The sequence below is a fragment of the Tricharina praecox genome, assembly GCF_024521635.1.
Source record: "Tricharina praecox strain CBS 144465 chromosome Unknown BZA05scaffold_16, whole genome shotgun sequence".
Taxonomy (NCBI): Eukaryota; Fungi; Ascomycota; class Pezizomycetes; order Pezizales; family Pyronemataceae; genus Tricharina; species Tricharina praecox.
The window spans coordinates 651,291-672,885 of NW_026250418.1; the positions used below are offsets into that span (position 1 = coordinate 651,291).

At 54.7% G+C, this 21,595-nt stretch overlaps 9 protein-coding genes across 9 annotated transcripts; 5 read left to right on the forward strand and 4 right to left on the reverse strand.

The window, feature by feature from the left end:
* Positions 1-51: 51 nt before the first annotated feature.
* Positions 52-2,224, reverse strand: BZA05DRAFT_78719 (uncharacterized protein). Its single transcript, XM_051488635.1, has 2 exons — positions 391-2,224; positions 52-321 (listed from the first exon to the last, which is right to left on the reverse strand). Exons 1-2 carry the CDS (start codon positions 1,975-1,977, stop codon positions 172-174), a joined length of 1,737 nt encoding a protein of 578 aa, XP_051338506.1. The 5' UTR covers positions 1,978-2,224; the 3' UTR covers positions 52-171.
* Positions 2,225-3,793: 1,569 nt separating this feature from the next.
* BZA05DRAFT_419657 (cytochrome P450) lies at positions 3,794-5,673 on the forward strand (the record flags this gene model as incomplete). The annotated part of the gene is made up of 3 exons (XM_051485603.1): positions 3,794-5,389; positions 5,466-5,478; positions 5,633-5,673. 3 exons carry the CDS (start codon positions 3,794-3,796, stop codon positions 5,671-5,673), a joined length of 1,650 nt encoding a protein of 549 aa, XP_051338507.1.
* Positions 5,674-8,100: 2,427 nt separating this feature from the next.
* On the forward strand, positions 8,101-9,143 carry BZA05DRAFT_78751 (uncharacterized protein). The gene has a single exon (XM_051488636.1). It carries the CDS (start codon positions 8,262-8,264, stop codon positions 8,796-8,798), a length of 537 nt encoding a protein of 178 aa, XP_051338508.1. The 5' UTR covers positions 8,101-8,261; the 3' UTR covers positions 8,799-9,143.
* On the forward strand, positions 8,923-11,288 carry BZA05DRAFT_474859 (uncharacterized protein). Its single transcript, XM_051488151.1, has 2 exons — positions 8,923-9,431; positions 9,494-11,288. Exons 1-2 carry the CDS (start codon positions 9,345-9,347, stop codon positions 10,985-10,987), a joined length of 1,581 nt encoding a protein of 526 aa, XP_051338509.1. The 5' UTR covers positions 8,923-9,344; the 3' UTR covers positions 10,988-11,288.
* Positions 11,289-12,142: 854 nt separating this feature from the next.
* On the reverse strand, positions 12,143-13,460 carry BZA05DRAFT_437063 (t-SNARE). Its single transcript, XM_051486438.1, has 2 exons — positions 12,545-13,460; positions 12,143-12,486 (listed from the first exon to the last, which is right to left on the reverse strand). The coding sequence occupies exons 1-2, from the start codon at positions 13,361-13,363 to the stop codon at positions 12,472-12,474; spliced, it is 834 nt and encodes a 277-aa protein (XP_051338510.1). The 5' UTR covers positions 13,364-13,460; the 3' UTR covers positions 12,143-12,471.
* Positions 13,461-13,892: 432 nt separating this feature from the next.
* Positions 13,893-15,167, reverse strand: BZA05DRAFT_401753 (soluble NSF attachment protein). The gene is made up of 4 exons (XM_051484026.1): positions 14,951-15,167; positions 14,284-14,901; positions 14,143-14,229; positions 13,893-14,089 (listed from the first exon to the last, which is right to left on the reverse strand). Exons 1-4 carry the CDS (start codon positions 14,978-14,980, stop codon positions 13,916-13,918), a joined length of 909 nt encoding a protein of 302 aa, XP_051338511.1. The 5' UTR covers positions 14,981-15,167; the 3' UTR covers positions 13,893-13,915.
* Positions 15,168-15,420: 253 nt separating this feature from the next.
* Positions 15,421-16,800, reverse strand: BZA05DRAFT_401756 (putative proteasome subunit alpha type 3). Its single transcript, XM_051484027.1, has 5 exons — positions 16,682-16,800; positions 16,513-16,578; positions 16,287-16,445; positions 15,965-16,213; positions 15,421-15,912 (listed from the first exon to the last, which is right to left on the reverse strand). The coding sequence occupies exons 1-5, from the start codon at positions 16,682-16,684 to the stop codon at positions 15,595-15,597; spliced, it is 795 nt and encodes a 264-aa protein (XP_051338512.1). The 5' UTR covers positions 16,685-16,800; the 3' UTR covers positions 15,421-15,594.
* A 148-nt stretch (positions 16,801-16,948) lies between these two features.
* On the forward strand, positions 16,949-18,274 carry BZA05DRAFT_401762 (Translin). Its single transcript, XM_051484028.1, has 7 exons — positions 16,949-17,084; positions 17,147-17,183; positions 17,234-17,287; positions 17,347-17,480; positions 17,530-17,638; positions 17,685-17,770; positions 17,820-18,274. The coding sequence occupies exons 1-7, from the start codon at positions 17,001-17,003 to the stop codon at positions 18,036-18,038; spliced, it is 723 nt and encodes a 240-aa protein (XP_051338513.1). The 5' UTR covers positions 16,949-17,000; the 3' UTR covers positions 18,039-18,274.
* Positions 18,275-19,556: 1,282 nt separating this feature from the next.
* On the forward strand, positions 19,557-20,722 carry BZA05DRAFT_474864 (ubiquitin). The gene is made up of 3 exons (XM_051488152.1): positions 19,557-19,847; positions 19,940-20,141; positions 20,205-20,722. Exons 1-3 carry the CDS (start codon positions 19,800-19,802, stop codon positions 20,477-20,479), a joined length of 525 nt encoding a protein of 174 aa, XP_051338514.1. The 5' UTR covers positions 19,557-19,799; the 3' UTR covers positions 20,480-20,722.
* The last annotated feature ends 873 nt before the right edge of the window (positions 20,723-21,595 follow it).

The following is a 21,595-nucleotide window of genomic DNA, read 5'->3' on the forward strand; positions in this document are numbered from 1 at the left end:
CTAGCACAGTAGCAAACCCCCCGCTCCCCCTCCCCTCCCCCGCCCCCCTCCCCCCCGGCACACCCCCCAATCGTTAATTTCTATAGATATCAACAAGAAGTAAAAACAGTTAAAAAAAGAAAAGCTAAGCTTGCGTGCTTGCACATGACAAAATCGCAAATGAAATGAAATTCAGTCAAACTCGGGCCAGCGCTCGTAGGCCTTGACCTCGGGGCCCTCCCAGCGCTCGCCGTAGGGATTGGTGCGCTCGCCGCGGAAGAAGCCGTCCTGCGCGCGCTCGATCACGTCGAACCACGAGTTTGGTTGCGGGTGTTTGAGCCACTGCGAGTTGAATCGTTAGTATAAGCGGATGCGGGAAAGAGGAGGGGAAGGAGGAAGGGGGGTGCGGACCTGGTTGTGGATGTGGTACGTCCAAGCGCCGCGAAAGAAGTTTTCGAGCGTGCGGTTGTTGGGCGGGTACTTATCCTCGACGGCGCGGTAGTCGCGGCCGCCGTAGGAGCCATCTGCGCCCTTCGTGGGAGCCGGACTTGTCTCAGCCTCGCGCCTCCTAAGCTCGGTGGGCGTTCCATCGGCACCGCCGAGTGTGTTCTTGAGCGGGAGGGGAGCGCCGTCGTAACTCTGCCACTCGTCCTTGATCGCGTCGCGCGTGCCAACGAATGCGACGCCGTAGTCCTTGAAGCACGGGACGGCGCAGCGGCCCTCGCGGCCCCAGTTGAATTCGCCCCAGATCGGATCGAACAGCCCGGTTTCGAACATGGCGAGCTCGTTGACCCGCCCGTCTTTCCATGCCATGCGTCCGACGATCCGGGGGTGGAAGTTGAGCCCCATGCGCACGCCGCCGCGCACGAGGTACGAGGATAGCGAGGAGTTGGCGTTCAGCGAGAGGACCGCGGTGTTGAAATCGCCGGCGTGTGAGTGCACGGCCCAGCGCTCGGCGAAGTTGTGGTCGGGCGTTAGCAGCAGGGGTCGCATGTCGCGGAGGAGGAGGATGTCCATGTCCAGGTACACGCCGCCGTAGAGGTGGAGGACGACGAAGCGGACAGCGTCGGAGACGGCCACCGGGAGGAAGGTCATTTGTCGCTCTGTGAGCACGATCCATTCGCTGCCGTCTTTCTGGATCATCAGCCCGTCGCCGATGTAGGTCTCGCCCTTTGCGTTTGCGTTCTTGGTGGCGTCCTCGATGCTGCCGGAGCGGCTTAGGTATTTAGCGTAGTGAGGGTCCTGCTCGATGGTACCCTTGGGGAGGGGGATTCTCGAGGGGAATTTCCACGCCATCAACATGATGTCGCCACGCTCGACCAACGGAAGGAACCGTGCGAACCCGGGATCCTTCATCATGTCGTCCGTCGCCTTCGGATTACTGTCGGAGTCCAACCAAATGTACAGCCGACTGCACGGGAGATTCTGCGTGTACAGATAGCTCTTGACGAACAGCTCCACGCGCCACTGCGACGGGCCCGTCCAGTACGTATGGTACAGCTGTACCGGGCCCGGACACTCTCCCGAGCTCTTCCTGTTCGGCTTCGCTGCGCCCCCGATTGTCGGGTACCCCGTAACGCTCTGCGACGGCCTCCCCTCCGGAATAAAGAAGTAATCGCTCTCCCCCTCGGCCAAAAATTTTAGGCAGTCGTGGACGTTGCGCATCCTCTCGAGCCCGATCGCCGACCCACGGCACGCTTCTATCAGCCTTGTGTAGTTCGCGTACGTGTCCACGTCCGGCCGGGCGCCCAGGTAAGCATCGTTAATATCCTTCACCAGGGACTCCGGTCGTAGTCGCCAATTCACGCCGCCGCTCAGAGAGCCCTCCGGGATGACGGCTGGCTTCTGTACCACCTGCGAGAACGGCGAGATCGAACCGGTGCGGTAGACGTGTACGAAGCCGACGACGGAGGTGTATGCCAGCGTGGCTATCAGGAGATTACGCAGTAGGAGGCCACATCGTTGCAGTTTCGAGGTCGATGGCCCGCGGTCGACCATGATGTCGGGGAGTTTGTTGTTTGTTTTTGGCGGCGGACGTTAGGACACGCGACAGTGATGGTGTTGTCCTAGGCGTCGGCGTTGGAGTGCTAACGGCACTTTCGACTTCAGGAGCACAATGGGCTCCGACAGCTGCCACTGGCTCGACCAAGTATCGTATCGAGATGCGGGGAATCAATTGCCTCCTTGGAAACGAGCGAGCGCCGAGACGGCACGGCACGGCAGGGGGAGGGTCGGTTCGGTTCGGTCGGTATCGGTGGGGTGGATGGGCTCGATCGATAGCGGATCTTGGGGGGGTGGGGGGTCTTGGGTTCTATTGTAGACACGTCTGGCTCCAAGGAGTGTGAGTTGTGTTGCGGTTGCCGTTCCTTCGTGCTGGTCGTCCCGATGCTCCTCCGGGGCTGTGTTGCATCTCTCGTTCTTCAAAAAGGGGAAGCAGGCATGCGCGGCGTATTCGTACGTACCATATCTACCCTAAAGAATACCGGCATATCCTATGCTATTAGTAGATAGATTAGCCAGCCGTATTCGACAACTGCTGGAGAGTTCTTGGCGTTGCGAGGGTGGCTGGAGGTACCGGTATCCAGGCACAGCCTATCTAGAGTAGAGTGAGTACTATGTAGATGCTTACTCCAATGTAGGTCTACCGGTAGTAGTACTCGTACTCGCTCAGAGAGATTTAGCCAGCAAATGGTGAGTAAGGACTTAGGTAACGACTGAAGAGCTCCGTCCAGAGCGGGCGGACGGAGGGCGAGTGATGCCGGTGCTGCACGGTGCTAGAGTACTGAGTACAGCGGAAACGGCGAGGAAATTTCGCCGACCTGGCTAGGCCCTTTACGGTGGCCCAAACGTTCGGAGAGCTCTTATTTATTTTGTCGACTGGTTGTTGTTTTCTCATTGTCCGCTGATCAGTCTGTCTCGTCGCTGTTTTCGGCGTTGTCGTTATTTACTTTTTCGTTGATTCTCATCTCGGGATTCAACTTTCGAGGTTATTGAGACTGGCCGCCTGAAGAACACAGGAGGCTCTTTCTTTACTTGTCGCTTTCTCTCTAGTGAAATAAAATCGGTCACCTATCTTCTTACCAAAGTTGCCAGAGGGTCATCACGGCCATAGTGCTTCACTACTAGTAAGTTGATACTATACTGACCGACACCATACTGACCGACACCGAACACGATGCTGTAAATTCGCGTTTTTGGGTTTTTGTTTGATCAGTGAGTGCTTGTGACGTACCTACTCCAGTCTCCAGCTATGTGTTATCTAGACGATGGCTAACCAGTTATTAGGTGCCTACTCTAGAGTGGACGACGAGGGCGCCGCAGCAGTCATCAGCCCCACCGACCATGCCGAAACCCCCACCCAGGAACCCTCATCGTCAAAGCACAACGAAGAACGATCCAAACCAAGAAATCTCCATAGAAACGAAGCATGAGGTGCAGTTGCCGGCACCGGAGTTCCGTTGTTGTTACCGGAGGAATCCAGCAGGCCAGACGCCGAAGCCCAGCACCTGGTCAACTGTACTATACACGCGAACTCAGATTCCCCTGGTTTATCGTTTGACCGTTTGTGGGTACGGCCTGCGGCACCGAAATGCCCCGATGCCGGAGCGGTAAGGCTTGTCCTGCCTCGCCAGCTGCCAGACGGGTGATCACCCCATGCCAATCATTCTCCTCACATAGGGACCTATCAGTTATTCAGACATGCCGTCCCATCCATCATGTCGGAACTTCGGTATATAACCTGGCGCTTTCTGTCGTGTTCTTCAGGAAAATGCATATGTGCTTAACGGCAGTGAATTCAACTGGACTTCGATAAATGGCCAGATACACTCCCATCCTCGCCACCTCCGGTGTGATTACCATACTCCTCACGCGTCTCCTGCCGCACCTCCTCTTCGTCGGACCAGTAACGACTTTTATATGCCTTGTCTCAACCCTCTCCCTCGCGCGAGCATTCTACTACATCATCATATGGCCGCGCTTCGTCTCGCCGCTCCGGCATCTCCCCGGCCCTGAGAGGGAAAGCTACTTCATGGGCCATGGCAACTCAATCATAAACATGCCCATCGGCGAACCGCACAAAGCCTTCCTCAAGATCCCCAATGACGGGCTCATCCGCTACCATACATTATGGAACCGTGAGCACATCATGCCGACGAATGCGCGGGTGCTCCAGCAGGCTCTGACGACCGACATCGACATCTGGGTCAAGCCACCGCAGATGCGGCTGGGTCTCGGACGGATCCTTGGCAGTCGCAGTGTGCTGTTCGCAGAGGGCGAGGAGCACAAGGCGCACCGCCGCATCATGAACCCCGCCTTCTCGCGCAAGCAGATCAAGAATCTCGTCCCAGTGTTCTGGGAGAAGGCGGTGTATCTGGGCGACAAGGTCGCCTCGGAGGCTCCGAAGCAGGAGAATGCTGGCTGGCTGGATATGGCGCTGTGGGCTTCGCTCGGCACGCTGGACATCATCGGTGCCGCCGGCCTGGGCTACGACTTCCGTGCGATGGAAACAGGCGGCAACGGCAGCGAGATCGCGAGAGCCTACAACGTGATATTCACCCAGCGCCGGGGCAGAAAAGTCATGCAGCTCCTCATGACCATCTTTCCAAACTGGCTGTTGAAAAACATCCCCATCAAGCGAAACATCGAGATGCGCGCCGCCCATGCCTCGATCGTTTCCGCCTGCCACGAACTGATCCGCACCAAGCGCCAGGAACTCAAGTCCCAAACCGCCGGCGACGAAAAGGACATTCTCTCGGTGATGATCAACTCGTCGTACTGGGACGCCCCCTCCACGGGCGGCGACGACGGCATCCAAGAGCAGCTGATGACGTTCCTTGCCGCGGGCCACGAAACCACGTCTACACTGGTGCAATGGGCGCTCCACCTTCTCACCCTGCACCCGCAATACCAAACCCTCCTGCGCACCGAACTCCGTAACAAATTCCCCACCTGCCCCTCGCCCGCGCACATGACCTACGAAATCCTCGACTCCCTCCCACTCCTCCGGAACTTCACGCAGGAAGTAATCCGCTTCTACCCGCCGGTGGCGCTGACGATGCGCGAAGCCGCGCGGGCGACCACGCTCGACGGCCACCCCATCCCCGCAGGCACCACGCTCGTCATCGTCCCCTGGGCCCTCCAGAAGGACCCTAAAGTCTGGGGCCCGGATGCGGACGAGTTCCGCCCTGAGAGATGGGAGGGCCGCACGCTGGATAGTAACTATGACATCCTTACGTTCCTGGCGGGGCCACGCATCTGCATTGGAAAGGACTTTGCGAGAATGGAGTTTATGGCTATCATGGCGGTCCTCATGGCGAGGTTTACGTTTGAGAGCACTGGGAGGGAGATCGAGATCCAGGGTGGCATCACGAGTAGGCCAAAGGGTGGGCTGAAACTTAAGGTTACGGAGGTAGGGGGGTGGTAGAGGGAAGAGGGGGAGGTGGGGGAGGAAACGCTGAGATAGAATTTATGATATTATGTACTAGATTATTCCCGAGTGTATGTACTTGGGAGATGGCTATGAGATTATGAGATACCTAGCCAGCGGATCCTTCCCACTGCTGCTCTTAACGACCAAGAGTGAAACTACGAGTAGATGGGTTGAAGACCTACTTTCGACCGGCCTCGTATGTACTAGTACTCTCCATACCAGCTCACGCTCCGCAGACCGCGGAAGCCTCGGCGGGGCAATAGCGTCGACTAATGCCACAATATTATTCGGTACCGTATGCACCCAGCACGGTCTCCCATCCGTCAACAACCTGGATCGAATTGTCAGAAAGTCCGAATCTTCGCAAGGAATACCTAGTAATAAACCATCCGACTACTTAGGATTGGGCTTGGGCCTGGATATCGTTTTTCAGCTCCAGAAGTTCATATGTAACACCGTGGTTGTGAAAGACGGCGATGGCTCGGTGGGGGGAATACAAAAAACGCCGGTGGAGCAATAAGCCTTAAGGAAGCATGCATATCTTTGCATCTTTCCTCCATTGAGCTCGCAGAATAAACCCCTAGATATCTGGTGCGGCTGTTGACTTGACTTGGTGCTTCGAAAACCTGAGCGTTGTGATCGCCCATGCGACCAGTTCCCGATTACGCGGGCGATGTAGATGCTCAAACAGTTCCCACAGTTCCACAGTTCAACATCTTGAGTTTTCGGAACTGTATGAAAAGGTTTATTCTACATACCTACCTTGAAGATTATTAGAGCCGGAAGAAGTCACTTGATGCGGGAACGAGCAGGATAAATCATGTGGTGGTCACTGGTCGCCTAGGCCTATGCACTACCACTATGCGAAATGCGGTATGCCGGAATGATGACTGCAATTGGGTTTTGAAACCCTTCTCTAAGGTGTACTGTGCTTGGAGTCCTTGGACTCTTCCAGTACAAGGAGCTGATGCGAATCTTCAAGATGTACCCTATTGGGATGGTCGCCTCTGTACTGCATTATGCCGCCGGGAACTTGGAAGGGGGATGTAAGATGCCGGAATGTCACTCGTGAAGGTTGCCCAGGTCGAATCAGCTCGAATTTCAAGCACGAGTTGGAAATTCTTCGCTGCATTGGTCTGCCATTTGTGGTCGCGACTTTGTGCCATTTGAAGGCATTGCTGCGACACAAAGCACGAATTGGCGTTCAAGATACTCATCCATACCACTGTACTTCTACTTCTACTTCTACAGCTTGAAGCTTCAAATACAAAAGTCCAGACATCCGAGTAACGTTCAGACAATGGCCTCGAACCCTTCTATCCTGCCCCGCTTTCCCGCAGACACCGGTACTGCGAAGAACCATACTGACCAGACGCAGGGCAATCGGTTTAACTTGGGTGTCTGCATCATCACACTCCAATGCCTACTTAGTCGATTTCTTTCGAATTTCTAGCTGAGACTTCGACACTTGGAGATACATGCCATGAGGATAGTTAACGGTGGAAAGTACACTGCGTCGGGAAGCTTGCAGCCCTAACTACAGTCTACAGCGAGACAGATGGAGTTGAGGATATGTTCGGTTGTGGCATAGACAGAGAGGGTGGTGACTGGTCTATTCTTAACCAAGAATGGCAAGCACCTGGGTAATTCCGCTGATAGAATGTTGCAATGGTCAAAATTGTATGTACAAGTTTGCCACATCGCAGCAAATTTTGGAGAGAAGCCATTTGAATACGTTCCCCAGACGCTGTAAGCGGAGATGAGACAACTATTTACGGCGGCTATGTAGTACATCAAAGCTATGGGTGGCTGTGCTGGATGTACTTTCAACTTTTGCGTACGTACTGGTTAGTAGTACGTACCCGGGGTGGCGATCGTCATACCTGTGTACGCGTAGACATTCTCGGTTGGGCAGGTATAACGACCGACCATGGTCCATGGCACAGACTCCTGCACAATCCATCACTCCACCTCTCCCCCTCTCAGCCCCCTCACCCCCTCCGACGATTTTTAGCCCCACCAACCAAGACGACAGCGACGCAAAAACCTGGATTTTGCTCACACCCGACCACTACCTACCATACCTATATGTACTGCTGCCAATCGAAGATGAGCACTATAGACTGTGTATGGAGCACTCTACTCCAAATAGCGCACATACTATGATATAGGTATATCTATAGGCATATATACAGCAACTGGCAACGTTTTGCGCGATCTCCCATCGCTCACTCACTATCGATGATCGTGAGCGGCGCTGCGCTGTTGGTGCTGCCCTATCTCTACCTATCCGGTGGTGGTGGTGGTGGCGGGGCAGAAAAAAAGGAAGCAGGTGCCAGCGAATCGAAGCCATACCGTATGTACTGGTATCGGTGATCAACTGTAATCCAATCCGTTCCATTCCAATCCAATCCAATCCAATCCGGCCTGCACTACTACTGGTAGTATATCGACAGCCCCACGATGATACGTACTTGGTACGTACTGCGCCCCATGTGGCGCTCGGGTTAGGGTTAACTAGCCACTAGTAAGCGCTCTGGCTTGAGTCCGTCTCGACAGCCCCACCAGCGGGCCTTCACATGTCTGTGAATGTCCCGCCAATCCGCCAACGTCAAGGTCCCTCCCGGAACAGATAGCATGTCCGCAGTCATGAAACGACACCTGGTAGCATAGGTACATAGTCACGGTTGTATCGAGGGTTGTCAAGGGCCTCGCTGGCATGGTTGGAACGACGCTCCTTATGCGTGCGGGGGCTTGCGTTTGTTCCCTGCGCACATGTTGTATGTAGCATGGAGGGATTCGAGCGCGGGGGCCGGGGCGACGGCATTGCGGAAGTTCCAACAGCCCGCGAATGAGGTTGAGGAAACATCATCACGACCGAGCGAGCACGCGCGGAAAGCGACACGAGACATCGCAGCAGGTGGTATGTGTAGATCGCCGGCACGGGCGAACCAGAAACGGTCGTCTGTTTTTGTCTGCTCACCGTCACGTCACGTCAATCGCCCTTCCCCCAGACCCGGACCCGGATTCATCGTCGTACATATCGCCTAAGCACGCAGTCACCTCCCCCCTCACTCGCCGGATCCCGTCTCGCCCAACCAGCACGCTCGGCTGGACACCCCCCTCATGCGAACATGTACGCCAATCACACTCTGCCAGCGAACCCGACAACCCCCGACCACCACCCCGACCACCAACCCCCGAACCCCCTCCCCGCCCCACGCGGCAGCAGAGCTCACTTTGTTGTCACCCTAGAATCGCCTCCCCTTCCCTCTGCAGAATCGCCTCCCCTTCCCTCTGCAGAACCAACTGCAACGCCGCCGCCTGCGCTGCATCACGGCCGCCGCCGTTCTTACCACAGCACTCTAGAGTACTCGACAGCACTTAGCACGCTGAGTTGCATACGCGAAGATGAAGAGGGGCGCCATCCATCCATCCACTCATCATGCCAGCCAGCAGCCAGCCCATCATGCCTGCCCCAACGGAGCACCGGCGGATGGATAGCCCATCCATGGGGGGCGGGGGGGTGAGGTTTAAGGGAGCGGCCTCCCGCAGTGCTTCTTCTTCTTCCTCTTCTTCTTCTTCTTCTTCTTCTTCTTCCCTTCTCCACTACGCACGAATACAAAACCTCAACTTGAAACTTGTCATCAGTCGCCTTTGAAAACGAACATATACATACGCCCGTGCAACAACTGCCAGATCGGATCTTCGTTTCGTTTATCTGACGCATTTCCCACCCACCCACCCAGCTGTCCCGGCAACGCAATCACACACCACGTCCCGGTCGATCATATAAACAACACCACTCAAAAAGAAATCGCAAAAGCACAGCGCAACCCAACAAAACTATCCCTGTCGTACGCTCCGCCGGCGCGCTTTCGACTTTTGATACTCAACTCGGAAGCCATCGGAGGATAGAGATCGAGCTGCGAACATGGTCGGAAAGATGTCGCTCAATCCCGCGCAAGCACTGGCGACAGTGACGGTGATGAACCAGCACGGCGAGGTGATCCACAATGGCGTAAGTCTCCGGTGTGCAATTGGCATCTGTGTGACAGGCCTGATTCTGACATTTCAATGCAGTCCAAATCCTTCTTCTCGGCGTTCAAGGAAGCGAAGGACGCCTACAAGCAACGCAAAGCCGAGATCGCTGTTGAGCGGCGGTCACAGGGCCGAGCGCGCGAGACGGTGATGCGCCGGAATACGACCCGCACGGCTGGATCGATTCAGGAGGCGCCAGCAACCCCGATGGTCGAGGACAACAGTGCACACCATAGCAAGAAGAAGCATCGCAAACCCACCCGCCGCAACTCGTCTTCGCTCAGCAACCGGTCGGGAGAAGAGGAGATCACTGAGGACGCGCTGGTCGTCCGGAGTGCTGGTGCGGGAGATGCATTCGCCCGGCAGGACAGCATCCAGCAGCAGCAGCAGCAGCAGCAGCAGCGGCAGCTGCAGCAACAATACGAGGAGGAGCAGGAGCACCAGCTGTATCAGCAATCCCACGGTGGGGCACTATCCGCCCACGACCACGCGAGGGATATGGCGCCGGCGCTATTCAACGATCCGTCCGTAGTGGCGGTGCAGACCCTCCTCGCCCGAGTCCAATCCATCATCGACGAGATCAACTGCATCACCATCGGCCTGACCACGCTGCTCACCGAGCTGCAAAAGACGCCCGAGACCTTCGCCGCCGTCGGGCTCTCCCTCGCCGAGATCGCCAACATGCTGACGCACATCGCGCCGGGCGCGATGGTCGTTCTCAAAGCCGGCTTCCCCACCGTATTCGCGCTTCTGAGCAGCCCACACTTTGCCGTTATCGCGGGCGTCGCCGGCGCCGCAACCGTCATCGTCCTGGGCGGCTACAAGATCGTCAAGAGCATCATGGCGGGCGCCGACGTGAACATGGCGATGGCGTACGGCGAGCTGCCCGACGAGGCGATTCTCGAGGAGGCCGTGCTCGGCGGCGAGATCCTCGGCGAGGTCGTCGACGACGATAGACGCATCGAGGCGGCCCCGGCTCGCGTCTACTACGAGCGCGTCGAGGAACTCCCCCCCGTCGCGGTCCCCAGGTCGCCGGAGCAGGAGCAGAAGCAGGAGCAGAAACAGATCATGCCTGCGGAAGATCCGGTTACGGCGAACCTTAAGGAGGAGTCGAGATGGCTCAAGAGGAGTAATAGCACGTTTAAGAAGTCGGAGGAGAAGAAGGAGCGCGTGAAGGTGGAGCGGCGACATACCAGTGCCGTCACCTCGTCCTCGTCGAAGAAGGAGAAGGAGGAGAAGAAGGAGAAGGAGAAGGACAAGCGCCACAACAAGGACGAGAAGGAAGAGCGCCGCAGCAAGGATAAGGAGCGGGAGCGCGGGAAGTTGGAGCGCCGCGCTACTTCCACACGACAGAGCAGCTCGTCGTCGTCCGGCGTCAGCAGTAACCGCTCCGAGAGCAGCGAGCGGCCGAGCCTTAGGTCGGCAAAAACTTCGCCGGCTGTGGTCACGGAGAAGGACGGGAAAGATGGGAAGGAGAAGAAGGAGAAGAAGAAGAATCCGCTCATGAAGCTGTTTGATGGGAAGTCGTCGAAATAGCGTGGAGGTTTACTGGGCTTTGCTTTACTTTGGGAGCGCTTTTCTACGTATATCATTTTTCTTTCCGGGGTTTTTTGTTCATCTTTTTCGTCATCTCGACATTTCATCGTCAATTAGTACATTTAAATTCACACATTTACATATATATATCACAGGGACAGGAGTAAATAGAGTTGTTTTCTTGGTTATCATGTTTCGTTCTCCTATCTGTTTTGTTTTGTCTTTGTCTTTGTCTTGCATTCCTTGAGTAAGAAAGGGAGTAGGAGCAACGAAATACAAGATGGTTGAAGCCCGATTTCCGATTTCGATCGTGACTGGAACGAATGAACGAGCGAACGAGCGGACGAGAATGAAAGAACCCCGCAGTGACAGTGACGTTGACGTTGAATGGACTGGATACGTGGACCGAGCCGGAGGTGCAGATCACCAAGCGAGCGAGCGCAGAGGGGGTGGGGACGAGTGACCAGCCAGCACTGCAATCATTGGCAGGGTGGGCGGACCTATGATGCGCACGGGATAACGGGATAACGACACGCCTGAAGGGTGGGATCCGTGGGGTGGGATCTGTGGATGCGTGGATCCACTCACTCGAGGGTTGAGAGGAGAGCCAGTGTCGTCGCGCAGCGGTGTGGGGTAGGTAGCTTGTAGGTCAGTAGCCTGTAGATATCCGTTGACGAGTCGGCGGCGGCGGGCCAATAGATGCCATATCTACATGCTACACATGCCGTGCATAAATAGATACCACACCGAGTAGGCGGCCCGCAAGCCGCAGAAAGTCGGGCTGATTGACTGGTTGGCTGGTTGGCTACTAGCTAATTTACAGTGTTGGTGCTGCGGATTGGCAGCGGATTGGCATGACTATCATGGAGACCGTGGAGTGGAGACCGTGAAGACCGTGGGGCGTGCGAGTGAGAAATGGCGTATGATGCTCTACTCTGCTTGGACTGAGTTGCATATCTTCACGACGATTGTTCCCAGATTGAAGTAACCATTAATCCCCTCCCATCATATGTACCCAACTTACTCCACAGCTCACAGCTCACAGCTCACAGCTCACCTCACAGCTCACCTCACTCCACACCTCACCCCTCACCCCTCACCCCTCACCCCTCACCCCTCACCCCTCACCCCTCCCTCCTCCCTCTTCCCTCCTCCCTCCCCCTCGCCCGCCCACCAGCCCCACGGCGTGAGCACCGAGATCATATAAACGCAAAACGCAAAAACGCAAAAACGCAAGAAGCAAAGAAGAAAAGCCGTTCAATTCAACAAACAATTGACGAAACCGAAACTACCCGTGACCCAACGCAAGCAAGCAACTAATGATCCAATAACAACAAGCCCAGCAATACAATGGAAAGAAGAGCTACCTAAGAAAAGAAAAAGGAAAAAAAGGGAAAGGAATAAGGAAAGAATAGAATAGAAAAGAATAGAATAGACGAAAGAATAGAATATCGTATCTACCGCCTTGGTGAACGTACAACCTCCTAGCCCAGGAATATCTATGCGTATCATCAGCAGCTGCAACCATTTGATCTCAGTTTCTCAGGAGCAACCCACCGCCAACAACACAATCGTCAACACGATCGCCAGAATCAGGAGAAGACAGCAGGCCCTATTCCTCGCGCTCTTCTGATACCTCGACGCGCTGCGCAGCTCCAAGTCAGCCGCCTTATGATCCTGCGAGACACTATCGACATTCGCGCCAATGACGTCCAGCTGGTCGCCCTGATCCCTGATCATCGTGCCCAGGTCGCGAAATATATCGTTGATCTCCGTGACGCCGCGCTCCAGCGATCGGATCTCCTCCTCGCGCTGCAGAATAAGACTCTCATGAAACTCGACCTCATTCTGGTCCGCGAGGGCAGCAGCCTGCTGTTGCTGCAGGAGCAGCCCCCCCTCGCCACCACCGGGCGCCCCCTCCTCATCCGTATACCTCTCCGTCTCGCCATCATGCTCATGCACGCGCCTCTTCGCAGCGGCCACAAACTGGCGCATCTTCTCGGCACTCAGCCTCTGCGCGCTCTGGAAGTCCGCGAGGGCACTGGTAAGCTGGTTCTGCAGCTTATCCTGCGTGTACTTCATGGCGGGCGAGGCGTCGGGCCAGGCCTTGGCGCGCTTGACGCCGTCGCTGATGTCGCGGAAGCCCGTGCGCGTCTCGTCGAGGAGGCGGGTGACGCGCTCACGGACTACGTCCGAGTCCTTCTTCGTGCCGACCAAGGAGAGTTGTCGGTTGAGTTGGGTTATGTTGCTGGTGAGCGTGAAGAGTCGTGACGAGAGCGACGTCGTGAGCGCTGTAAACTCCGGGCTGTCGCTGTACCCCGTACTACGTGACGTCGTGGGCTGCGACTCGAGCGAGGGGAGCCGGTCGAACGACATCGTGATCGTGCTGGTGCTAGTGGTGATGGAGGTGGAGTGTTTGCTGGTTGTGGTTGGCGATGGCGAGGGTCGGAGCTGTGGGTGTGTATGTAGAGGTTGTGCGGCGTCGTCATGTGGAGGCGAGCTTATGCTTGCTTGCTTGGGCCTGCGTGCTTGGCGCCTCGGTTGAACTTGATTTCAGCTTGACCACAATTCACAGGTGAGAATTTTGCATGCGATATTTCCAAGATCGTCAGGAACAATAGTGTAGGTATATCAGTGTCTCGAACTAGTTCTTCTACGCTTCATTCACCGAGCTTCGATGCACTTCTATTACGGCCAACTGTAACTCGGGGCGGACTGTACTAGTAGTTTACTGCTGGAAGCAAAGAAAACACTGACTGCGAAATACAAAAGCACCCCAAACGCGGAAACCGAAATCGACCTAGTTGTTACAGTTCCCTCACGAAAGATCCACCTCGCCATCGTCCGCCACTTCGCCTTGCGGAGGAGGTCCACCCGAGGACCACTGGGCGGCCGCAGCAGGGGGAGGACGGGCTGCTTGAATGCAGGCTACGAAACACCGTCAGCATTAGTTTGGCACACTGGAGAAAAGGCGGACTTACAGTTCTTGATGTGCAGGAACAGCTGTACCTTCCACTTGTCCAGCTCGTTGACCTGGCTGAATTGGAAGAGATGTTCCGAGTACGCAGCCTCATCGCCAGCCTCAATTGCCGTGATCAGGTTCTGAATCCGTCAGCCTTCGCTCGTCACTTCTCAAGCAGCGAAAGGATACCCACCTGCAGCACCATAGACTCCCGCTGATTGGGCCAGTTGAGATCGATCTCGGCATAGCTCTGCAATGCTCGCTTGGCCGTTCCGATTTCCTATGTGCCGCATCAGCATCGTCGTCATCTCCATCTGGATCACCACTAGCTTACCCCGGTGCAAAGGTGACATATGGCCGCCTTGAAGAAGTACTCCTTCAAGCTCCACTTCATGAGGTTGTTACTGGCACTGCTCTTGGCCACCTCCTCATACTTATCGATAGCCCTCCTGTAGTCGCCCGCCAGCGCCGCATTATCCGCCACCTTCAAAAACATCTTATTCGCCATCTGCGTCGACCCCTCGACCTTGTACCAGGTACCCGCCTGCTCATATCCCTCGACGGCGCCCTTCAAATCCCCAGCCTTCTCCAGCACCTCTGCCATCTTCTCCTCATAGCTAGCGGCGCGTCTAAAGTTCCCCTTTGAAGTATAATGTGTGATAGCGCCCTTGAGGAGCCTGGCCGCATTCTCCGCATCCTCAGGGAGCATGTCGGGCTTTGCCGTGTAGCACTGCGACGCCTGTACCAGCGAGTTCGCCATGTCGTCGGGCTCGCCGATCTCGTTCTGCAGCTGCGCGGCCCGCTCGAGGATCCGCGCCGCTTGGTCGTAGTTTTGGCGCGCTTTGTACCCGTTCGCGGCTCGTACGTACTCGCCCGATGCGTCCTCGAGCTTCTCTTTGCGCCCCCCGAAGAAGCTGAAGCCGCCGCGCGCGGACTTCTCGAGCGTTTCGGCCTGCTGGCTGTTAGTGGTGGGGTGGTTAGTCGGTGGTGGGTACAGGTACCTTCTTGAGGATCGCGGAGGGGTCTTCCATGGTTGTAGATGTCGATGCAGGTGAGGTACGGTAGGATAGGAGAGTGGATGTGGATTTATTGGAGTGGTAGAGAGGGCGGTCGTGTTGTGATGATTGTGGCAGGTGCCCGTAACAGCTTGTGATGACCTGGAGCTCCCTTGCCGGCGGGGTGAACGCACTAAGAAGCAAGCAGAGTAAGCTGGTCTTGGCGCATGACCGGAAATGGACTTGGCAACTCTCACCTCGTTATGTCGGTATCTCGCTGGGAACTTCGGCGCATAGCTTCATGATCAAGATACAGGAAGTTTGTTACCCAAGCAAACTGGAGTTTGGTTGGCATGAGTTTCAGCTCGCTGGAATGACCTCTGGCTAACATGACCACTGCACTCTCCAGTACAAGCTTCAACTAAACGTCAAGATGCTGTGGGAGAGAACCCTGGCGGGAGTTTTCTGCACACTGATGGGATGTAGTATCACATTTTCCGCACCCTACATGGGAAGCATGTTATGCCCGGCATTTCCACGAGTGACGCCACATGCTCCGATAAGTGGACGATTGAATTCAAAGACATTGCCATTCCGTAGATGGCTCCTCGCAGCCGTTAATGCACGGACTTCGAAGAAACATCCACAATCTAGCTCTCTTCCATTTTCTCATCATCGTCGTCACCCTCCAAAGCCTTCTTCGCCTCCTTCTCAGCCTCTTCAATGAGCTCCTTCGGGACCTCCTCGTGTTTGCCAAAGCCCTTGACCGCCGAAGCCTCGTCAACCCGGATCCAAGTCATCTCCAGCTCGAAGTCTTTATCCTTCCCAGAGTTGTCGCCGTGTGCGGCGTGGATGATTCTGGCGGCGTGCTTGACACCCTCGTCGACGGTGATGTTTGGGAGGTCGAGCTTCTCGAGTTCAGCCTTGGCCGCCTGACGCCCACGTCCGGTGGCAGCACCGAAGTAGCCCTGTAGTCACGTTAGCTATCATCTCGACCCTACGAGGTACGAAGCAACGTACCCAGCCAACTCCACTAGGCTCGACCATCCACAAGCTCGGTCCACCCTCCTCGTCCACACCACCAATGATCGCCGTCACACCAAAGGGCCTAACACTCGAGTAGAGAGTGTACGCCTGGGTGTACTGTCCCATCCGGTCCGAGAGACTCGACACGGGGATCGGGCCGTGGTACTGTTTCCGCCACTGGAAAGCTTCGTTGCGAGCACGGGAGGTGAAATGACGGGCGTCGGGAATCAGTCCGGAGCATGCCTAGAGCGCAGAGAATCCATCAGCACCAACAATCGCGCGAACGTCGAAGCAGTAGAAGCAGAGGGAAACCAACGATTCCAATGTGCCTATCGACAGTGCTGATCCTCTTGTTGCTTCCGGGCACCAGTAGCTTGCTTCCAATAAGCTTCTCAACAGCGAGAACTACACCATCCTTACAACGCAAGCCGATAGCAGTTCCGCCGTTCTCGACAGCTTTGGTAGCGTATTCTACCTGTCGCACATCAACATTCCATCCCGCAATTCACACCGGAAGCTCGCAGAGTGGCGTAGTATCGTACTTGGAAGTTTCGGCCATCAGGACTGAAGACGGAGTTGGAGAGATCGTAACCTGTGCCGATGGAGGTCTGTTATGGATGTTAGCAACGCGGGGTGCTTCTCTGCGCCCAGTTGGCTGTGGGGCCACGCTTATGATGTGCTGGAGACACGGAATGGAGCAGAGTAGCTTACCATGATGGGTGGAGGGGTATGGAGAAGTCCGGAGGATGGAAATCGACGGGGCGGTGGTGATGGTGGTTGATGTTTTTGGTTCGGTGTTGAGATGGCAGATGCCGCCCGCCAGGTGAGGTTCAACTCTCAGCTGCTAAACCGCATTTGTCCGTAGAGGGGTTAGTAACTTTTGTTATCTACTTGATCTTATCGGCTGCACCCGGCACGTGCGATCGACACCATCGTTCGGCTAATTCCGCAGCAGCGGCGTCACCCCCACCATTTTCGCGCAAACACTCCAAATACATCATAGCTCCCCCCATCCATCACTCTCCTCAACATGTCCGACCCATACACTTCAATCGACCATGACATCTTTGCCACTGTTCAAGAGCAGATCGAGCGCGATACTCAGGTCAAAGAGGTCCGTCGAAAAGCTTCCTTCGGGCATGCCAACAGAGCTCAAACTAAGCATCCAATAAGCAGAGAATCCGCGACTCGTTGAAGGGCCTGGAGAAACAATGTTTACATCACTATACACGATGGGTAAAATCATGCGCTGATAAGGAATAGCCAAGCAGATCAACTCTATTCTTTCTCGCGTTCACTCTGTTGCGCCGACCGAAGGTACTGTCGTGCCTTGTTACGAGTGATGCATCCTATCTGATTCGGTCCTGTGCCTCTAGTCCCCGGCCTCGTTGCTAAAGCTAAGCCGGTCTTCGAGGAGGCCAAGAAGCAGCTTCACGGACTCATCAATGCTACCAAAGCTTACCCTTACTACAAGTACAACGGACTGTGGTCGAGGGATCTGCAGAACCTCGTGGGTGCTATCTCGACTGGAGTAGTTATATCCGTCTAACGAAAATTAGATCTTCTTGACGATGTTTGAGACCTGGTTAGAGAGGATGTACACCACGGACACTCCGCAGACGGGAAACGCCTTGTTGACCATTGAGGAGGTCGGCGAGCGGTTTGGAGGTGTGCAATATCGTTCAATGGCGGGATATTGACTAACAGATTGAAGTGCCTGTCAACCTCACGACCGAGGACCAGTTCCACATCACGGTCGAGGAGTATCTCCACGCCATCATCTCGCTGGTTGAGGAGCTGGTAAAAGCCTCTTTCCAGCTGTATTGGCACCTTGCTAAAATTTGGACAGTCGCGTCTGATGACCAACGCCGTCACCCAACGTGATTTCAAGCGGCCACAGCTCATCAGCACTTTCGTCAAAGACATACATTCGAGCTTTCAGGTGCTGAATCTCAAGAATGACTCCCTGAGAAAGAGGAGCGACGGCTTGAAGTACAACGTCAAGAAGGTTGAGGATATCTGCTACGATTTGATCGTGAGAAACCTAATTACGACCGAGCCAAAATAAGAGGGGATGAGGAGCTGAAATAGTCTGCAACGTGGCCTCATACTGGATGATCTCACGTAAAATTTAGTTTAGATAGAAACAACAGCAAACGTCTATAATGCCATAGTTTTGTTGAACGTTTCAAACCCACTCACTCAAGCCCACCACCATGCAAACCAACCACCTCTCAAACCAACCACCATCCCCCACCACGCAAACCCACCGTGGCGAGCGATGGAAGAGCTGTCGGCGTGAGGAGGAAGTGAAGGAGGACTCCTGTCGGCGGGAGGAAACGAATGTGGTTAGCAGTGGGCATGAACGTTGGTTGGCATGGCGGGGTCGACCACTGAGTGAGGAGGGGGACTTAAGCTGGGTCGAGTGGGGGTTTCATCACCATCGTCTTCCTCTTCCTCTTCCTCTTCTCTCTGTATCATCATGTATCGAATAGGTAGACGGTCAACCCCCCATCTCCGGTCTCTCTTCTGTGTGTGCCCCCTTCCTCGTCCCACGCCTGTCGGCCTGGAGTTGGCAAAGAGCCCTCGCAAAACCACCACAACTAAAACACTCGTCTACCAGACCGGGAAGCGGATCGAAAGACGGAGAACACACAAGGAGAGAGAGGATGTAGATGTTGATTGTCTATTCTGTAGATGATGAGAGAGAGATAAGAAGAAGAAGAAGAGGAAGCAGACGACGGAGAAAGCAGACGACTCGCTGGCCCCGCCAACGTTGATGCTCCCTACTAACCACATTCGCTTCCCCCCGCTGACGAGTCCTCCTCTCGAGTCTCGATCCCTTTTCTCGCCGAAAGCTGCTCCATCGCTCGCCACAGTGGGTTTACGTGGTGGTGCATTTTCATGGTGGATCTGAATGGTTGTAGGCTTGAGTGGTGGTGGGCTTAAAACGTCAAACAAAACTATGGCATCATAGGTGCCAAAGCTATGGCATTATAGACGTTTTCCGTAGGACAAAAGTTTAGTTCTCAAAGATTGTAGCCGGTCATATGTCCGCAACACTTTTCTAATGTTTGTGCAAATTCGGCAATCATGATTCAGCACTCGCAATGCCGGTTTGCAGCTGTGTTGATGTATGATTCGGTTCGCGCGAGCCCCAGGAAGGCGAAAGTCGGGGGAGAGAGCGAGATGGCAGCAGGAGGAGCGAGTATATGTGTAGGCCCATATCGGTCTTGGCTGTCAATCTATCTTTTGCTTGTATCGGCCCGAGGCGGATGGGCTGGGGATGGGCAGGGGATGTCGAGCGCCGCATTGGACTGATCGATGCGGGTGTTTCCACCTCAATTGGTTAGGGCAGATAGGAAAGGAGTGCGTTGGTTCGCCATCTTCGAGACAGGCTGCATGACACCTGAATTGATGTTCTCTCTCTTTCTCTCTCGGTTGCCCAGCTCGGGATGTAGAGCCTTGTCAAGCTAGAATCGCACTGCTTCGTGCTTAGGCGGAGGGCGAGGCTGTTACGCCGAACCAGTCACCGCGATTGCAATCACCGGAGTAGTGGCCACGGACGCGGAAGCAAACTCCTGGACCGAAGGAAAAGTGCCCGGGCCGTCGCAAGTTGGAAACATGCCAAGCAATTCAATTCGCCGCACAGTGGAGAGCTCCCCACCATACCTAATTCAACCTCTTCATTCTTTCCTCTTCCTCTTCCTCTTCCTCCTCTACCTCTACATCCTCCTAGACCTCCTTGACCTCCTCGACCACATCTTCCCCCCTGTTTATCCATTCTACCAACCAACCTCGACGAAACTCACCATATCAATCGCCCAACATGCAGATCTTCGTTCTCACCATGACCGGTGGAACCCTCACTCTTGACGTGAGCTCTCCATTCGTCGCCTAGGTGTACATGTGACGCCGATAGCAGCAGCCTCCCCCCTCGTACTTGCCGTTGTTAAAAAAAGCAAACAGGTTGAAAGGACAGACACCATCCGTCACGTCAAGGCCCTCATCAAGGAGAGGGAGGGTATTGACGCCATAGATCAGCGCCTGATTTACTCAGGAAAGCAGCTCAAGAGTGACAACACCATCGAGGAGTATGGCATCCAGAAGGAGGCCACTCTCCACTTGTGCCTGCGCCAAACGGGTGGCTCGCCCAATTCTGTCAAGACCCGTAAATGCACCCCTATGTTCCAAGGTTGCACGATTGGCTGTTGACATCGCTTTTTCTATATAGTTACGGGAAAGGGAAAGATCGTCACCCAAGAGGCTGGGGCTGACAAGGCCGACGCCATCAAGGCTTCCGATACGGTTGACGAAATCAAGGCTTCCGATACGGTTGACGACTTCAAGAACAACGGCAAGGAGGGCTTCACCATCCACAAGTATCAGGACAGGGAGGGCTTCCACTTCTACGAGCAGCTCATCTTCGCCGCACAGCAGTTTCAGAACGACCACGAGGTCTCTGCCCCCAGGGTTCAGAAGGGCTCCACCCACAACCCCGACCTCTAATTACGACATTACGAAGGAGTCCACTGTCTGTTCTGTTCTTCGCCTGCGAGAAGGACAGTAAATGGTCGGGTTGGCTATGCTGGGATGATTTGATGGGTGTTTTTATTTTCATTTGTTTTGTTCGGTAGTCTTTTTTCTGTCGGTTTCAATCTCTTCTAAGGTACTAGCTTCGGTCACTTGCGAAATACCTAACTGTTTTAATTCCTGGGTGTTGTTTTTTTTCTTCTTTTCTACAGACTGGACATCTTGTGTGATATCATGTACTTTGCAAAGCATCCGTAGTATGTACATAGGTGGCATACTGTCGAGATGTATTTGTCTATCCTCAAAGATCCACACAGAGAGATCTATGTAGGTACATATGCAACTAAGGCCCGTTTGGATGGCCTCAGTTTTGAGTTCCAGTTTTAGAGCCAAATCCAGTTCCCCGCCGGGACACCGAATACTGTGGCCAATTTCAGTTTCCGGAGAACTTTGAGGTGAACAGAGTGCTTGGCAGTTCTCAGTATAGGTACTCAGTCATAAGTCTGAATAATATGCTTCACCAGAACTTTAATATGTAGTGGACACATTGTGGCCCCGCTTTTTTCTCTTCCCCGGAACTAAAGGGAGTCCATGGTTAAAGTTGAAGTTAAAATGTGATACTGAGTGGCGGCAAAGCTTCATCGCTGGAGCTACACAGTTTCAGTTTTTTTTAAGTTTTTGTGCCATCCAAACAGGGTTGCAGTTTTTTTTACTCGATTTCTCGAAAAACTGACAGTTTTCGCTAAAACTGAGGCTATCCAAACGGGCCCTAACTACCTAGCCCTCTTCGTTGGTTCGAGTCCCAACTGTAAACTGACTACATATCATACCATACCTTCAGCACGTCTCGCCGGATGTTCACATTCCACCGGCAAACTTACTATTAATGTCAAGGGATATCTTCGGGTGGGAAGCTGTGACCTGTGCTATTGATAGGTTCCGACGGCGGGGAGATCTGAAGAAGACATACCAACCAAAATCGACCGGACAATCATGCGATCTCACTCTTACTCCAGCAGGGTGGAGAAAAAGCGGGACCCACGACGGCGGCCACGAGGATGCTCCAACAGTTGCGGATGAGTGGAGAGGTCG

What these genes read in the sequence shown, in the direction of transcription:
- BZA05DRAFT_78719 (XM_051488635.1), bottom strand. Translation starts at nt 1,977, where the DNA reads ATGGTCGACCGCGGGCCATCGACCTCGAAACTGCAACGATGTGGCCTC. An exon ending in CGTACCACATCCACAACCAG is followed by an intron (nt 322 to 390) that starts GTCCGCACCCCC and finishes TTCAACTCGCAG; the next exon opens with TGGCTCAAACACCCGCAACC.
- BZA05DRAFT_78751 (XM_051488636.1), top strand. Translation starts at nt 8,262, where the DNA reads ATGAGGTTGAGGAAACATCATCACGACCGAGCGAGCACGCGCGGAAAG.
- BZA05DRAFT_474859 (XM_051488151.1), top strand. Translation starts at nt 9,345, where the DNA reads ATGGTCGGAAAGATGTCGCTCAATCCCGCGCAAGCACTGGCGACAGTG. An exon ending in GCGAGGTGATCCACAATGGC is followed by an intron (nt 9,432 to 9,493) that starts GTAAGTCTCCGG and finishes ATTTCAATGCAG; the next exon opens with TCCAAATCCTTCTTCTCGGC.
- BZA05DRAFT_437063 (XM_051486438.1), bottom strand. Translation starts at nt 13,363, where the DNA reads ATGTCGTTCGACCGGCTCCCCTCGCTCGAGTCGCAGCCCACGACGTCA.
- BZA05DRAFT_401753 (XM_051484026.1), bottom strand. Translation starts at nt 14,980, where the DNA reads ATGGAAGACCCCTCCGCGATCCTCAAGAAG. An exon ending in CCTCCGCGATCCTCAAGAAG is followed by an intron (nt 14,902 to 14,950) that starts GTACCTGTACCC and finishes AACAGCCAGCAG; the next exon opens with GCCGAAACGCTCGAGAAGTC. An exon ending in TATGTCACCTTTGCACCGGG is followed by an intron (nt 14,230 to 14,283) that starts GTAAGCTAGTGG and finishes TGCGGCACATAG; the next exon opens with GAAATCGGAACGGCCAAGCG.
- BZA05DRAFT_401756 (XM_051484027.1), bottom strand. An exon ending in CTGATGGCCGAAACTTCCAA is followed by an intron (nt 16,446 to 16,512) that starts GTACGATACTAC and finishes GATGTGCGACAG; the next exon opens with GTAGAATACGCTACCAAAGC. An exon ending in AGCCTAGTGGAGTTGGCTGG is followed by an intron (nt 15,913 to 15,964) that starts GTACGTTGCTTC and finishes ACGTGACTACAG; the next exon opens with GGCTACTTCGGTGCTGCCAC.
- BZA05DRAFT_401762 (XM_051484028.1), top strand. Translation starts at nt 17,001, where the DNA reads ATGTCCGACCCATACACTTCAATCGACCATGACATCTTTGCCACTGTT. An exon ending in CTCTGTTGCGCCGACCGAAG is followed by an intron (nt 17,288 to 17,346) that starts GTACTGTCGTGC and finishes CTGTGCCTCTAG; the next exon opens with TCCCCGGCCTCGTTGCTAAA. An exon ending in GGTCGGCGAGCGGTTTGGAG is followed by an intron (nt 17,639 to 17,684) that starts GTGTGCAATATC and finishes AACAGATTGAAG; the next exon opens with TGCCTGTCAACCTCACGACC.
- BZA05DRAFT_474864 (XM_051488152.1), top strand. Translation starts at nt 19,800, where the DNA reads ATGCAGATCTTCGTTCTCACCATGACCGGTGGAACCCTCACTCTTGAC. An exon ending in GTGGAACCCTCACTCTTGAC is followed by an intron (nt 19,848 to 19,939) that starts GTGAGCTCTCCA and finishes AAAAGCAAACAG; the next exon opens with GTTGAAAGGACAGACACCAT. An exon ending in GCCCAATTCTGTCAAGACCC is followed by an intron (nt 20,142 to 20,204) that starts GTAAATGCACCC and finishes TTTTCTATATAG; the next exon opens with TTACGGGAAAGGGAAAGATC.